Genomic DNA, 14,641 nt, shown 5'->3' on the forward strand with positions numbered 1-14,641 from the left:
TCACCTAATTCCGCGGTATTTTCACCTGAAGTTAAGTGAACATTAAAATTTAAGTATCTAATGTGCTCTTTTGAAGATTTGGTTATATTTATCAGCAGTATTATTTATCTTACTTTTGAAATAAATCTACAATTGGTCAGTAAACAAATAGTATAAATGTAAAATAATGTAAAAAAATAAATAATTCCAAAGACCCTAATTCCGATTTAAAAATCCTAATTCCGATGGATTTTGTTCCTAAATCCGAGTGTACCTAATATTATAAAATGGAGGTGGGGATAATAAATACAGAGTGTCCAAAAATCAAGTCTTTTATTTTGAAATCAGTCTTATTGTTGGTACATGATTAATATCTAGATATTAATAATTCAAACATAAACATTAATAATACTTATGGCTAAATACCAATCTCGTAGGTATAAAATTAAAAATATAATCAACTTCAGCACAACATTTTTTTTTGTTCTATAATCCTATAATAAAAAGTAATAATTTTTAATAATCATATCAAAAATAACATCTAACTTTTCCTTATTATTAATGAGATCAAAAACTAGGTTACAAACTAGTTGTTAAGTAATAAGGCCCATTATTTCTAATTAAAAATAATAATTTCGACAATAAGCAAACAATAATAGACTTTTACAATAAAGCCGGTTTTGAAACTCATACTAAAAAGTTACGTTTTAGTATGATATATATAATCAGTTATTTTTGTTTATCAGATTAAGTTTGGTATGGCTGGTACCGACTTCAAGCATAAAATAATATTTTTAACTTTTTAATATGCGTTTCTACACCGGAGGTATGATATAGTACCAGAGAATGATGAGAAGTATAAAAAAGCACACTGATTATCCAAATAAGAACTTTCTCCAAAAAAATTAATAAAAATGAGCTATGTTGAATTCTCCAATGAAGATTCACCGAACAAGTCGGTATAGGTTTTTTTAATACCAAGAACTTTTTTCCTTTTGATAGTCAAGGTCACATCTTCATTGTCGTCAGAGGATGCAGAGTTCAACATGTAAGTGGGGTTATTTGAAAGATATGGTATTTGTATCCTGTCACCTTCTATAATTGCCTCGTTTTCTTGATCTTCTTTAATTTTTTCAAGAACGTTTGATTTTTCTAATGTAATTCTATTTTTTTTGTGACTTATTTTTTGTTTGTTTTTATTCTGCATTTTGAGTTTTTCTAATTTCTTTTCTTCTTGTTTCTTTAATCTCTCTGCACGTCTTTTGAGTACTCTTTCATTTTTTTCTCTCTTTTCTATTTCAACTCTACGTTGATATTCTATAAATTCGTTTGCAACTGCAACTGTTGGGGTGAGTTTTTTAGTTTGTTTAGTTGATGTTTTCTTTGGAGACTTTGGAAAGTAAAAAGCAGTTTTAAAAGGAGTTGGGAAGTTAAGTTTCTTATCGGAAGTAGAGTTATCAACTTCTAGCTTATCAGTCGAAAACTTAGGGTCAACAGAATTGAAAATATCCAGTGCTCGATCACTGCTCGACTGCCGTGAGCTTGCCCTGGATGATGGAAATTTTTGTGAATTGGAACGACAAGCCTGCAATACAACTTCATTAGTTATTTTGTCAGAAGAAGTTTCTTTCAGTACTACAATATCTTTTATCTGTTCAGACCGTTCTGTATTAACATGATCAAAAATATCTAACGCTTGGTCACTGCTTGATCGTCGTGAATTTGCTCTGGATATATTAAGAGTCTTGGAACAACAAGGTTGTAATAAATAATCATCTACATGCTCAAGTGAGCTTTTCTTTTGCAAAACACTTCCAGAATCAAATGAACTGCGTCTAGAATTTTCATCTTGTGGCGTCAATGGTCGATTATTACCTCGTTGATTAATACCAATGCTCATGATAGATTCAGGATTAGGGCTCAAGGGAAGTATGACACTGCCATTCGAAGCTATTTCCATATTCAAAACAAAATCTGACACATCACAATCTTGTATATTATTCAAAATTGTTGTGTCATTGAAAATAGTAGAGAGATTCGATTCTTCGTCTTGAATTTTCTTCCAAAATTCAAATAAACATCTATATTTTTCCTCACCTTTCCACACACTTCCTGAACTAACAAAGTACTCAAGTATTTCCGGGTCCAGCCGTTTCTCAAACTCCTTAATAAAATTATTAGATTGTTTTGTAGATGGTTCCTGTGCAATAATTACAGCGGTATCCGTTTCTTGCGGCATAACTTTAGAAAAATCAATATTATTGACATTAAACGGAAAAATTCCAGCGCTTTTAAAGCTATTTTTTATTGTTTCTACTTTAAGACTTTTATCGAAACATTTTTGTACTTCTTTTGCGAAATCTGTGCGTTTTAATTTGGCGTAATTGTTATTTACCCTGAATTCATGAACAATTTCCTTCCACGTACCCTTAACAAGTCGAAAAACTCCAACGTCTAGTGGTTGAAGGATATGCGTCGAGTTCGGTAGTAGTGCAACAAGTATAATTCCCTTTTCTTTACAAAAAAGACTCAATGGCAAGGAAATGTGCGAGGTGTGCCCATCCATAAAGAGAACAACAGGCATTGTTATTTTGTTTTCAAGTAACCATTTATAAAAAACATTTGCCACATATTCATAGAAAGCCTCCATGTTCATCCACCCTGATTCCGTGCATCCTATACCCCATGTAGGTGGGACTGTTAGGTATAAGTTTTTTGGCAGGCGTTTGTATGGATACAGCACCATAGGTGGAGCGATTTTGCCACTGGCAGAAACATTTACTAAGACGGTCAAACATTCTTTTTCGTCGTTAGCAACTCGATTATACACTCTCTTGCTCCCTTTTTTGACTAATACGTCTTTTTCTTTGGGACACAGATAAAAAGCAGTTTCGTCGCAGTTAAAAACTCTTGACTCATCGTTAAGTACACTTAATAAATTATTGGTCTCAAAATAGTTATTGACTCTATCAAACCAATTGCGCACATCTTGTTCAGTTACTTTATTACGATGAGTAGGTAATGCTTGTGCTACTCTTTTTGCAACAGTCGGATGTCTTGATAAGAAACCGGTAAACCAATGTTTACCTGGGATACCATCTTTAAAAGTGTTCGGTCTTTTTAAATTTTCGACCAACTTGGCTACTCCTTGTTTTAATTGTTCTTTGGTAACTGGAAAACCTTGTTTTCCTAGATAATGAATCCAGTCAACAATTTTTGTTTCTTCCGCTTTTGAAAGTATTGTTTTTCTACCGGGAATGTCACCGCAATATTTTTTATCACGTTTATCGCGCAATGTCGTCTCTGGAATATTATAATCTCGAGAAACTTTATAGACGCTGCTGCCATTATTGATTTCCGTGATAGCATTTTGAAGATCTTTATTTGTGTATTTTTTTCTTGGGTTCATTATTCTATAACAAAACAATTAAGATTAAATATTAAAATTACGTAAGTAAATCTGAAAAGAATGATTCATCAAAATTAATCTAAAGGGTCCCTAGATGTATGGATGGTTTAGTGCTTTATAAACGAGAAAAGTTAGATAAGGAACACACTGTATTTTTCTGGTATCGATACCACGGAATTAAGTGTTTATATAACCTTATTCCGTTCTAAATACATCGGATTTGTGTTTTAATACTCTCAAACAAGTTTTTTAATTCCGAGTGATATAAAATAAAATATTTGTCAATATACCAATACTTAGTTAAATGCTATCGATATATATTACATTAAAAATATAAAGCATAAATAAAATTCAATCAGAACACACCAATAATCTAATAATATCAATGTTGCTTTTCGAACCAAGAAAACAATAAAGTACCTAAAAAGGTATTATTTAGGTTATTATATCTAACAAATGTAACGTCAAAGTGTACATCGGAAATACATTTTTACAACTATTGGTTATTTAAGAGATTACTACTAAAATATTAATTTCTTAATCACAATAGTGAACTCAAAATTTAAAAAAACGTAACCCTCTTCGATTTCCTAATCCCGTGGTGTACATCGGCAATTAGGAACCTACTGAATTATTGGAAACCTAATGCCGCGGTATTTTAAAATCTAATTTTCTCATGAATTTCAGAACAAATACTCAAAATCTAAAACGTTTATATATTTTAAATACCCCTTTTAATATTCCTACATAAACAAAAAAGTCACAGATCGTAAAATTCACAAATTAAACGCTATTTAAAAAAATGTAGTACTCACGTAAATTAGGTTCGAAATACAAGAAGCGCGCTTCCGGGTCAGCTGCTGGCGTCGAACTAACCGATTATTTTAAATTGTGCACACACTATGGCAATAATTTGCACACATAAACATGAGTCAATATATTCTTAACTGAATTACGTATTTTGCGGTCAAAGTGAACTTGTAAAATTGAATGAAAATACCGTTATTCTAAATACATCGCAATTACCTGCCAGTTTTGGAACCCCTCGGAATTGAGTGACTTTACCTTAGCGTTTGTTTTTCTATTTGGTGTAGCAAAACGACTCCACTCCACCTTAGTCGTAGTTGAGTCCAAACGCGAAGACGGGCAGTATAGTCAGGAAGTCTAAACTGCACTAGTCGCTTTCTCCCTTATGGCCAAAGCGCCCTTTAAGCCTCGTTTAAAGGAACCCCGGATATATGATGAGATTTCTCTTATACGTGCGATAAACAAATGAAAAATCTCTCGTAGCAATCGTAAAAAACGAGGATAGTAGTATCATAGCAAACCGACAATTCCACCCGATTCATAAAAAAATCAATTGTTTCTTAACTATAATAGGTAAACGGACAAGTGAAAGAGCTACAGGATGATAAATAGTTATCACAAACCATAGATTGGTGCTGTAAGAATTATTAAGCATTGCTTACCTTGCCAATGCGCTATCAGTCATTGAGATTTAGACATTGAAATAGAAGTAAGTGCCTCACTTAATCTTAACTTAACTTCATTTTTTAAATCCAAAAAGAACACGCGTCGAAGTAAACCCAAATCAAAATATTGTTGACTCAAATTAATTTTTACAAGCATTTTTGAATGGTATTTAGTGTACCGGTTCGGAATGGAGACGCTACTAAGATCTGGTGTGATTTCACATTCCATTTAATCCTGTCAGATTCAAAAGTATAATAATCCTACTTGAATAAATTGTTGTTGATTTAATTACAAAATATGTCTTCGTATTCTCGGTACAGTTTGAAATGATTCCTGCTCAGTTCGTCTCGGCCCTCGGGAAGCGGAACCGCTCTAATGCACTTGCGATGCTTCTCCCAATTCAAAACTTTCACAGACAAATCATTTTCACGATTAATTAGTGGATTTTCGTAGTATAACTTGCTTTTTCATTGCGGGAAATTGCTCATTAATTCGGGTGTATTTTTTTAAATCTATCGAAGTCCGGTTTCTGCATTTAAAAATCATTAGTACCCAAGTTTCTGTCATCTTTAAAATTGGATGGTGAGATAGCTTATCATCCATTCCTCGTAATTTACTCAAGTCTAGCCTCTCATAGCTTGCGTATAAGCCTCCCAAACAATCATGTTATTTGTAAGCAAAACGAACTCTTTGTTAAATATAACAACCAGTTAAAAAAAAAAGAAAAGATGAATTTGGAAATATTTTATTGGTTAAGGTACAAATTTAAAGATTACTGAAAAATTTTTCATAATAAAATGAACACGCTTAAATAACATTTCACTTAATATACTAAGATTAAGAAGAATCCGATTTTTTTTAAACATATAAATTAAAATATTACGGACCAAGAATAAAAAAATTAACTCGCGGATAATGTCTCACTTAATATACTAAGTCTAAGATCAAGCCAATTTATTATAAAACCTCGTGAAGTACTAGTATATTTTGGTGAGTGGTTTGATACTTAAAAAAAACATAATAAATAATGAATGTGAATACTGAAATAGACTACAAGCAATAATATACTATCAAAAGAGACATTCTCTTTTTTATTTGTATTCGTATTGATCAGTCGTCAGATCGACCACGCCTTGTTACTTGCTGCTGTAATTGATTGATGAATCGTCTCGATATATCTTCCGATGTCGTTTGCAGAGCGAACTGCCTCTGGCATTGTACAGCTTCTTTAAAACAAGGATACCATTAATGATTTTAAGCATCAGTTTATTTGAAAAATATGTAATTTATATACTAGCTTTTATTGCTTTTTCCGACATGTTTAACAATTGTCGTTCTTTTTCAACTTATTTTCACAAAAACCTAAATAATATATACACTTAAACCTTCCTTATGAATCCATCTGTCTATAAGTGAAAACCGCACGAAAATCCGTTTACTAGTTTAGGAGTTTATAGCGAACGTACAGACGACAGGCGTGTCCGGGGAACTTCTATAATATTATGTAGTGATATCCCACTAAATGTCCGACTAAGACATTCCCCAAAGTTCTTCGTTTGAGGATTTAGAGTTAATTTCAACATGCTGCTTTGAGGCGTGTAACTGAATTATTAAACAAGAGACCAACTTACAGTATATCCAGATTTCGCCTTTCGAAAGTTACCTGATGCTTACGAGGGTTTGAACACATATCGGTTAAGATTTAGTAACATTTGAGTTGTTTTTGCTCAGCATGTCATTAATAAATAGAAATAAAATTAAATCTTCAATTGATTGAATGTATGTAGGTAATCTTGTTATTATTTATTTATTTATTAGATCACCAACAAAATACACACTAAAAAAATTCCAAATACATGAATAAAAAATAAGACTAGTGGTATCTTACTTATAGGTGATAACAGCATGCACAAAATTAAAGTTAAGCGACAACAAATAGAAGGTAAAAAAAGCTAATTAAAGACTATTTACATAACAACAATAAATTAAAATAAAGATAACATAAGTAAACTATCTAAACTAAACAATTTTGAGTATTTACAATTAAGATTTTATTTTTAATTTTTTTTATATTACCGAAAATATCTAAATCTTTGTCTCCGCTTATTGAGTTATAGGCTCTCATAATTCTATTGAGAGGGGAGTAATGACCCAAATTAGATTTAGACATATGCTCTGAAAAAATCGTGCGTTTGCTAGTGCGTAATGACTTGGAAGGTGCAGAAATATGTATCCGCGATAATAAGTCTGGACAATCCAAAGTGCCATTAATTAGTTTATAGATTATATTTACTCTAATGTAGTAGCTTTTTGTCTGACAAATAAATTGTGTCTTAATGGAGGCTTAAGATCAGAAATCTTCTTAACAATGATGAAGATCGTACAGTCGTGGGATTATAAGCTTTCCGGATCCAAGGTCAGCTGTAATTAATTGTAATATATATGCTTTGTAGTGGAAGTATAATAATACGGTAACGATCTTACTTGGTATCAGATTTGGATCAACTTTTGGTGTTGTAATACTCGTTTGTGACATACTGCAACACAATGCATCACATATTGCATTTGTGGTGGCTTCTCGTTTTATAATATTCGCAACGTTGATTCTACCGAGAGGAACGGGGACGAAAGTCAGTAGTTTTTATTAAGGTAGAGTTGCACAGCGAAGAGCATTATCACAAGAGTTGATGGAGCACGCCTCATCATCACGAACTTGAATTAAACTCAAACTCAAATTACTTTATTCAATATAGAAGCAATACAATACAATGACTTATTGATGGTCATATGAAACAGTACCACCGGTTTGGAAAAGAAAACCCTGAGAAGAACCGGCGAAAGAAAATCAGTGGTTTTTTTTGCATATTTTATATTTTATTATATACAAGTTAATATGACAGAAATAGTATCACTTTTCTAAAGTATGTGTCATGTTAACTCGTTCCACTTATGTGAAACAACTTGGTCTGATACTCATAGAAAAAATGAGATCTTTGAAGATTCTTTATACTATATCTCAATTAAAGTTAAGGATTTTTTTTTACATTTCGAATATTACACACATGTATAACTACATGTATTGGCGACATTCTTAAGCCTAACGACGGCGATTTCCGACGGTGCCGAAGTCTATGGACAGCGTAGACCACTTACAATCAAATGTCTTTTTACTAAAAACTAAAGAAAAACTGATAGCACGTAACAAAATGTTAGTTACGTCTCAATAAAGAATTGATGGTGGAACAAAAAAGTGCTGATTGAATATCCGAGCTCGAAATCGGTTCCTTTCAGTAGCGATACGCGCCGTAATGGCTGCGGATTGGTCGGAAATGTTTAATGGCAACCACTTTGTGACAAAACTAAGAACCGCAGAACATATGAGGCGGTCTTTACTGATTTCTCGAGAAAATTCTGAAAAAAAAAAGAATCTTGTATGGGTTCTGGCATATCTGAAAGGTGCTTTTCATCGCAGACAAATGGGCTATTATCCCTTCTATATGGGTATATTACTGACAAAAATGGGGAGACTTCTCTCTGCCTGTATTTATAGCAATTTAGTTGACGATTAGTTGAATAGTGCTTGCTGATGTGCTTCGCCATTTGTTAGCAATTTATAGTAAGAGGGATAGTACTAAAACCTAGTCTAGTAATATATTGCAGTTGAAGTTTATTATTTGGAACCAGATACATCAATATCCATTTTTACTGAATTAAAAAATGTATACCTTAGCAACCAAGAATCATGTGCAAGAGAAAACTAATAAATATGCATTTAGGAAGTTTAGACTAAGTTTTTATTAGTCTTTTCACTTGCCTAGAGTTTTACCAATAGCTGGCTGACTATAAGCTCATGATCAAGATAATTAGTATACTGAATATAATCTAAATGTATATCATCCAGTTTAAATTGGTTGCGTAAATTTAAGTCAGGAAAATAAGATATATCTTAGTACATATATAAGTCTCCGTGTCTTCCTCAAAACCTAAGACTAGAACTTCATAATGCAAATTTCCGTTAGAAATGTTCATGTTCAAACAAGTGCGACGTAGAAATGAAAAAATCCGCCCGGAATGGACTCAATTATCTGATCCAATCTTTCGCTTATTGAATGAACGTAAAATTTCTCGAAGGGCTGACACAAGTTATCCAGTAAATTATGTGACAAATATTCGAAATTTTTGTTCATAAAGTTAATCATAATATTAATATTATAAATATGAAAATAACTCTGTCTGTCTGACTGCTGTTTTTTACGACCAAACCGCTGAACCGAATTTCATGAAATTTGGTATGAAGCAAACATGAAATCCAAGAAAAAACATAGGCTACTTTTTTGCCTAAAACATGACAATCAACACATTAAAACTCGAAGCAGTGGGATATTAGTAGTTATTAATAAATAAATAAATAAAAACTTATAGTTCTTGAATGTGTGCATATGCTTACACTCATACTTTCACGATGTGGTAAAAGTAACTTGCTACAACTATAGAAGTAGATATACATGTATAAGTCAGGTCCTTATAATTTTTGAGGCACTCTCCAAATGTTTGACTACAGCTAATGAAAAAACATTTTGAATGGTTTAACTCATCTTTGAAGCTAAGAGATCGTTGATCTGCAGCCTGTTGTGTAATTACACTTGTAATTACACTGTCATCTATCCTTTCAACCAGAACCCAATGAATCGATGTGTAACAGGCCTGCACAAAGATGTAACGGTCAATTGTCTTGGAATGACAACTATAATTATACTAGATATGACGAACTGTTATTGCGACGGAAATCAACTGACCTACACAATTAAAATAAACAAACATATGTATATGATTTGGTCTTTAAACTTTTTCTAAGATAATCTTAGAAACGACTCATACTCAGCAGAGAAAAGGGGTCTCTCCTGTAAGGACAGGTAAAGAAAGCACATAGACAAGCAGTGTAATAATATTTTCTCTGAAGTCTCCTTGTCTCGTGAGAGTATGGGTGAGATGTTGCTGATTTGACACAGTCATGAATGTTGATTGTGATTGCTCCTTTTAAAATAAATACTATCATTAATCAGCTGATGATTTTAACCCAATATTTATTCGTATTACAGAATAAAAACTTTTCACAATACAACATTAATAATTATTAAGTTTTAAGTACTATGACGTCATAAAATACCTGTCATACTTTCAAGCTCGAATTAACACTTTTATTACTTTTAAACAATGTTTTATATGAATTTATATGACAAGAAACAAATTGCTGGCTTACATACACCCACACATATGTAATGTACAAACAGAAATAAACATGACTCGCACACAGCTTTACTTATTGTATTCGTGTACACGGATTATGTTACGTTCATAAATTTCTATACTGTCTAGATTTTCGTAGGTGAGATGGGGGAAAAGTCGATGTCAGTTTTCATTTGTTTTATTTGTGTTTACAATTTACCACGACGGCTTTTTAAACCATCGTAAGGGAACCTAATCTATTGGTGGAAGTTATAAATAATGACTGTTTTTGCCAGTTCGCGGTTGAAATTTAAATCTATCTATCCGCTCTTTACGCTGAAAAGTGTGCTTGATGAATGATGAAAGGTTTTTAAAAGAGGATTTATTAACATTTTTTTTTGTCCTCCTTGTCTCGTGTGGCTGTAGTATATTAGATACAAATAAAGTTTTATTTAGCTAACGTGACTGTATTCTTAAATATTGAATTGTTTTTAAATGTTTCTTATCGGTTCTTATCGGTAGCATCCACTACCGAACCGGTGTATACTTGTTAAATGATTCAAAAGTGCTTGTAAAAGCCTACTTGAATAAAGTATATTTCGCTTTTGATAGTACTCGCCTTCATCAAAGGAATCTCATGTTACTAGCAGTAAACCAAAATTATTTAAACTCTGCACACAATTGTATGATAGATTGTGTTATATTCTAAAACCAAGTTATACTGGATATTGTTGTTTGAAAGGAGTTGGAAAGTCAGTGTAACAGTGGGCACAAGTCTACCTATATCTATGTGCACTGATTCCTACTCAGGATAAATATGTTCTAGTTCATCTCACCCAGCTCATTGACATAAAAATGAAATCCATCATCATCCACTGCTGGACATAGAGGTGACAATACATAAAGGTGACAACCCTAGATTCTTCGTTCTTGCAATCGAATAACGACGCCGCTTAAATTCTTTCATTCTTTTGGAATGAAATTTTAAGTTACTGGTGTTTTTTAAATGATTGATCGATTGGATATAGACTCCGACCCCAATCCGGGTAAAATTAGACATTTTTAAGCAACGATAATAATGATATTTTGTCGCCTAATAATTTATCGGCACAGTGCTTATTCATCGTACAACACACATCTCTCCTATTTTTAAGAACGAAAAGTTTATTTAGGATACGGCATAAATCAATATCTTTACATTGTTAAAACAAAGACGTATGTATGCTTAGATCTTTAAATTTGGTGTGGTTTTTTAATAGATAGATTGATTCAAGTGGTAGGTTTTTCTATATAATATATAGACAATATAGTACATAGTTTTAAAAGTTTCTTATGTGATATTTATACATTGAATATTTTTTCCTGCACTTAATTTCATATCTCGTATTTCAAAAGCTACAGCTATTTATTAAGATATATTTTATAAATATGCATCATATTATCGTATTTTGCAATCTATTTTCGTTCTACATTTCCATAATATTATGTATGACAGTTCATCTTTAAAGATTTTTTGTGATGTCATACATATATACGTACTACCATCGGTTAGTAATAGTGACTATTAGTTTAATTGTTATGACTCTACAACATTGCCAAAAAATATCACTTTCGATTATTTAATTCATTCGTATATATTAATAAAGCTGACCGTCTTTCAAAAAACAATGGAAAAGTTACCATTTCTCAACCCATTTGGATAACTTTTACTTTTATTTTTACTTTTACTATTTTTTACTTTTATTAGATGAAACCGAGTTTAGATTACTATTCATTATATTTGTATTTTTATTTGGAAGGACAACGTTTAACTGACTTTGAAAATTAAGCTCACTCACGCTTTCAAATAATAAGTACTACGGGCATGCACAACGCCCTACCACCAAGTTAATACAGCTGTATTTTTAAATGTATCAAGCTATGTATTATATATTTAATAACTAAAGACAACTGGGTTTTGGTTTCCTTATTAATGAACAAACACATATATTTATTTTTATTTCAATTGTCTGTCTTGTCTTGCAAAAGGCAAGTGTTTGTAGGTTATATTTAATTACAGGGTATATTATAATTTCTACCAAAACATAAGCAAAGCAGTTGGGGTTAACAATCATGTATTGTCTAATGTTATACTTAAGTTTTATTGTATTTAATTTTCACTCGTGTGATATATCTTTGAGTTTCAAGCGAATTATTTTCAGTGGAACATACATTTCTAAAAGTCGTGTTACTTTTGTAAACATAATTTAAAGGAAAAACTCTTGTTTGTTTTTGGCTAAGAAACTTCTAGTAAGCAGTAGTAACGGTGGGCTTTACTATAATTTACACAAATCACCCTCCCGAATAACTCTGCCAATTGACGAAAGCCGTATTTAAATCCTTTGCGTAATTTAAAATATCGTAACGTATATAAAGCGGGAAGCGACTTTGTTCTATTATATGTAAATATACTAAATGATTAGAACACAGACAAAGTCTTATAAAATAATAATCGTTAACTTCTTGAAAAATTTAGACGTTTGAAACTAGTATAGTATAACATAACTTGTCTCATAATTAAAGTGGCTTGACCGTCTGTAAACAGCGAGAGCAGAGATGAGGAGTAGGTTGAGCATTTAAATTTGGAACATCCTTATCTTAACGTCAGGTTCAGAAAGATTTATTCTCATTTTAAGCCGCCTTGTCGAGGGTTGTAAAGAACGAGAAAGAAATATTACTGGTGTTCAAATATATTATGGAGTTAAGAATCTATGTGTTATAATTTATATTATGCTTATAAAACTGGATGAATTTTTGGTCGTAATTTTAATTTAAATATAACCATATTTATTACTATGAGAGACAAACAAAAAATAAATAACTAAGAGTATGCAAACAATCAATAAAATATAAACATTAAAAGGTACTGATATCCAACGTTACGTGCAGTGGTGACTATTATCATCAGGTGGCCTATTTGCTCGTCCATGCTATACCTCTAAGTAAAGATAGTAATATATTATATTTTTAACTCTATTTATTTTAATTTGTCTGCAATGAAATATTCTTGTATTTTTAATGAGGACTCTGATCTAGTACTGTCATCAACGTAACATAGTTCCTAGACCGGGCGTGCATCATCATCAGCGCGCTCGTAAATCAAGGCGTGGTCTGAGTTGATGAAATTACAAACGCAATCCCCGAGGTCGAGGCGACCCCGTTGCAAACATGAATACTTCTAACTGAATTATCATGGGTGAGTGTTTTGTTCGGAGTAATGAAGTTGATTTCATTACTTCAAATGAAAATTTCTTTCCCCACATAAAAACGCGCGCAACTCAATACAAGGTTCAAAGTACTTAACGCGAATTCGACATTCAATTTTTAATCCCTTTTCTTTCCGAGACGTTTCTTTGTTTGTTTGCATACATATTTATATCTGTGTGCAGCAGAAGTGATCGTCATTTGTGTTTATGACTCATTTCATTAGAGAAATACTGTGTGTATTTTGTGTCGCATGTATTGGACTACCTCTGTGATCGAGTAGTGTGTTCGATTGTCAGTCGAGTCGACGTAGAAAAAGTTCATTAGTTTTCTATGTTGACTCTGGGTATTTGTGGTACCGTCGATACTTCTGATTTTCCATATCACAATTGCTATAGCTACTTCTACTATTACTACTATTGGGATCAGAGTAATGTGATGTTGTCCAATATTTGTTATTATTATTTGTATTTACTCTCACTGAATCAGTATTGTGGAATAAGCTATGAACCTTTTTGGAACCAGGAGAGCATACCTTAACTCACCAGTAGTGCGTTAAACGCTGTTACTTTTTACTTTGGATGTATGAATATTTACAATTCTATGAATTTAAAGCAGTAGCAATGTACAACATCCAAATTGATGGTTACGTTACATTATCTACATTAACAGCTAAATTTCCCACTGCTGGACTAAGGCCTCTTCTCCCTTTGAGGAGATGGGTTGGAGCATATTCCATATTGATGGTTATTGAAATAAATTATAATTCGAGAAAGAAAATTCGTAATTTTTTATAATTTTCCAGCGTGCACACGTACTATAGCACGGTACGCATTACGTTCACGCAAGGAAGTAGAGAGCTGTCTCGGAGAGAGGTCAAGAGGACATGTTATCTAAATCAAAATACACTTTACTCAAGTAGGCTTTTATAAGCACCTTTGAATCGTCATTGAAACCCCTTTTTAAGTGAAGCTACCACCGGTTTGTAATGTATATTCTAACAAGAAGACAAACTCAGCAGTTACTCTTTTACAACATTTAAAAAACAAAGTCATGTTAGTTAATTATATATGTATATAATATATTTTGCCTGGAAGTCAACGAGTCATATTATATAACAAAGTGCCCTAGCCGCGTTGTCTGTATGTTCACAATAAACTCCAGAACTACTGAACAGATTTTCATGAGATTTTCATAAATATACTGAGAAATTCATAAGAATGGTAAATTTATTAACGTTTTTTTTTTGTAAATAAGTTGAAATAGAACGGCGATTGATAAATATGTCGGAAGGAAACAACAAAAAACAAT

At 32.2% G+C, this 14,641-nt stretch overlaps 1 protein-coding gene across 1 annotated transcript in view; it reads right to left on the bottom strand.

Moving 5' to 3' along the window:
• Nucleotides 1–1,499: 1,499 nt before the first annotated feature.
• LOC124540216 overlaps nucleotides 1,500–14,641 on the bottom strand; it is a 40,058-nt gene continuing 26,916 nt past the window's right edge. The window contains exons 2-4 of the mRNA XM_047117680.1: nucleotides 3,067–3,168; nucleotides 2,077–2,220; nucleotides 1,500–1,564 (exon numbers count right to left, since the gene is read on the bottom strand). Of these exons, the coding sequence (XP_046973636.1) occupies nucleotides 1,500–1,564; nucleotides 2,077–2,220; nucleotides 3,067–3,168 (311 nt within the window). The remainder of the gene's footprint in view (nucleotides 1,565–2,076; nucleotides 2,221–3,066; nucleotides 3,169–14,641) is intronic.

The sequence above is a fragment of the Vanessa cardui genome, chromosome 24, assembly GCF_905220365.1.
Source record: "Vanessa cardui chromosome 24, ilVanCard2.1, whole genome shotgun sequence".
NCBI classification, from domain to species: domain Eukaryota; kingdom Metazoa; phylum Arthropoda; class Insecta; order Lepidoptera; family Nymphalidae; genus Vanessa; species Vanessa cardui.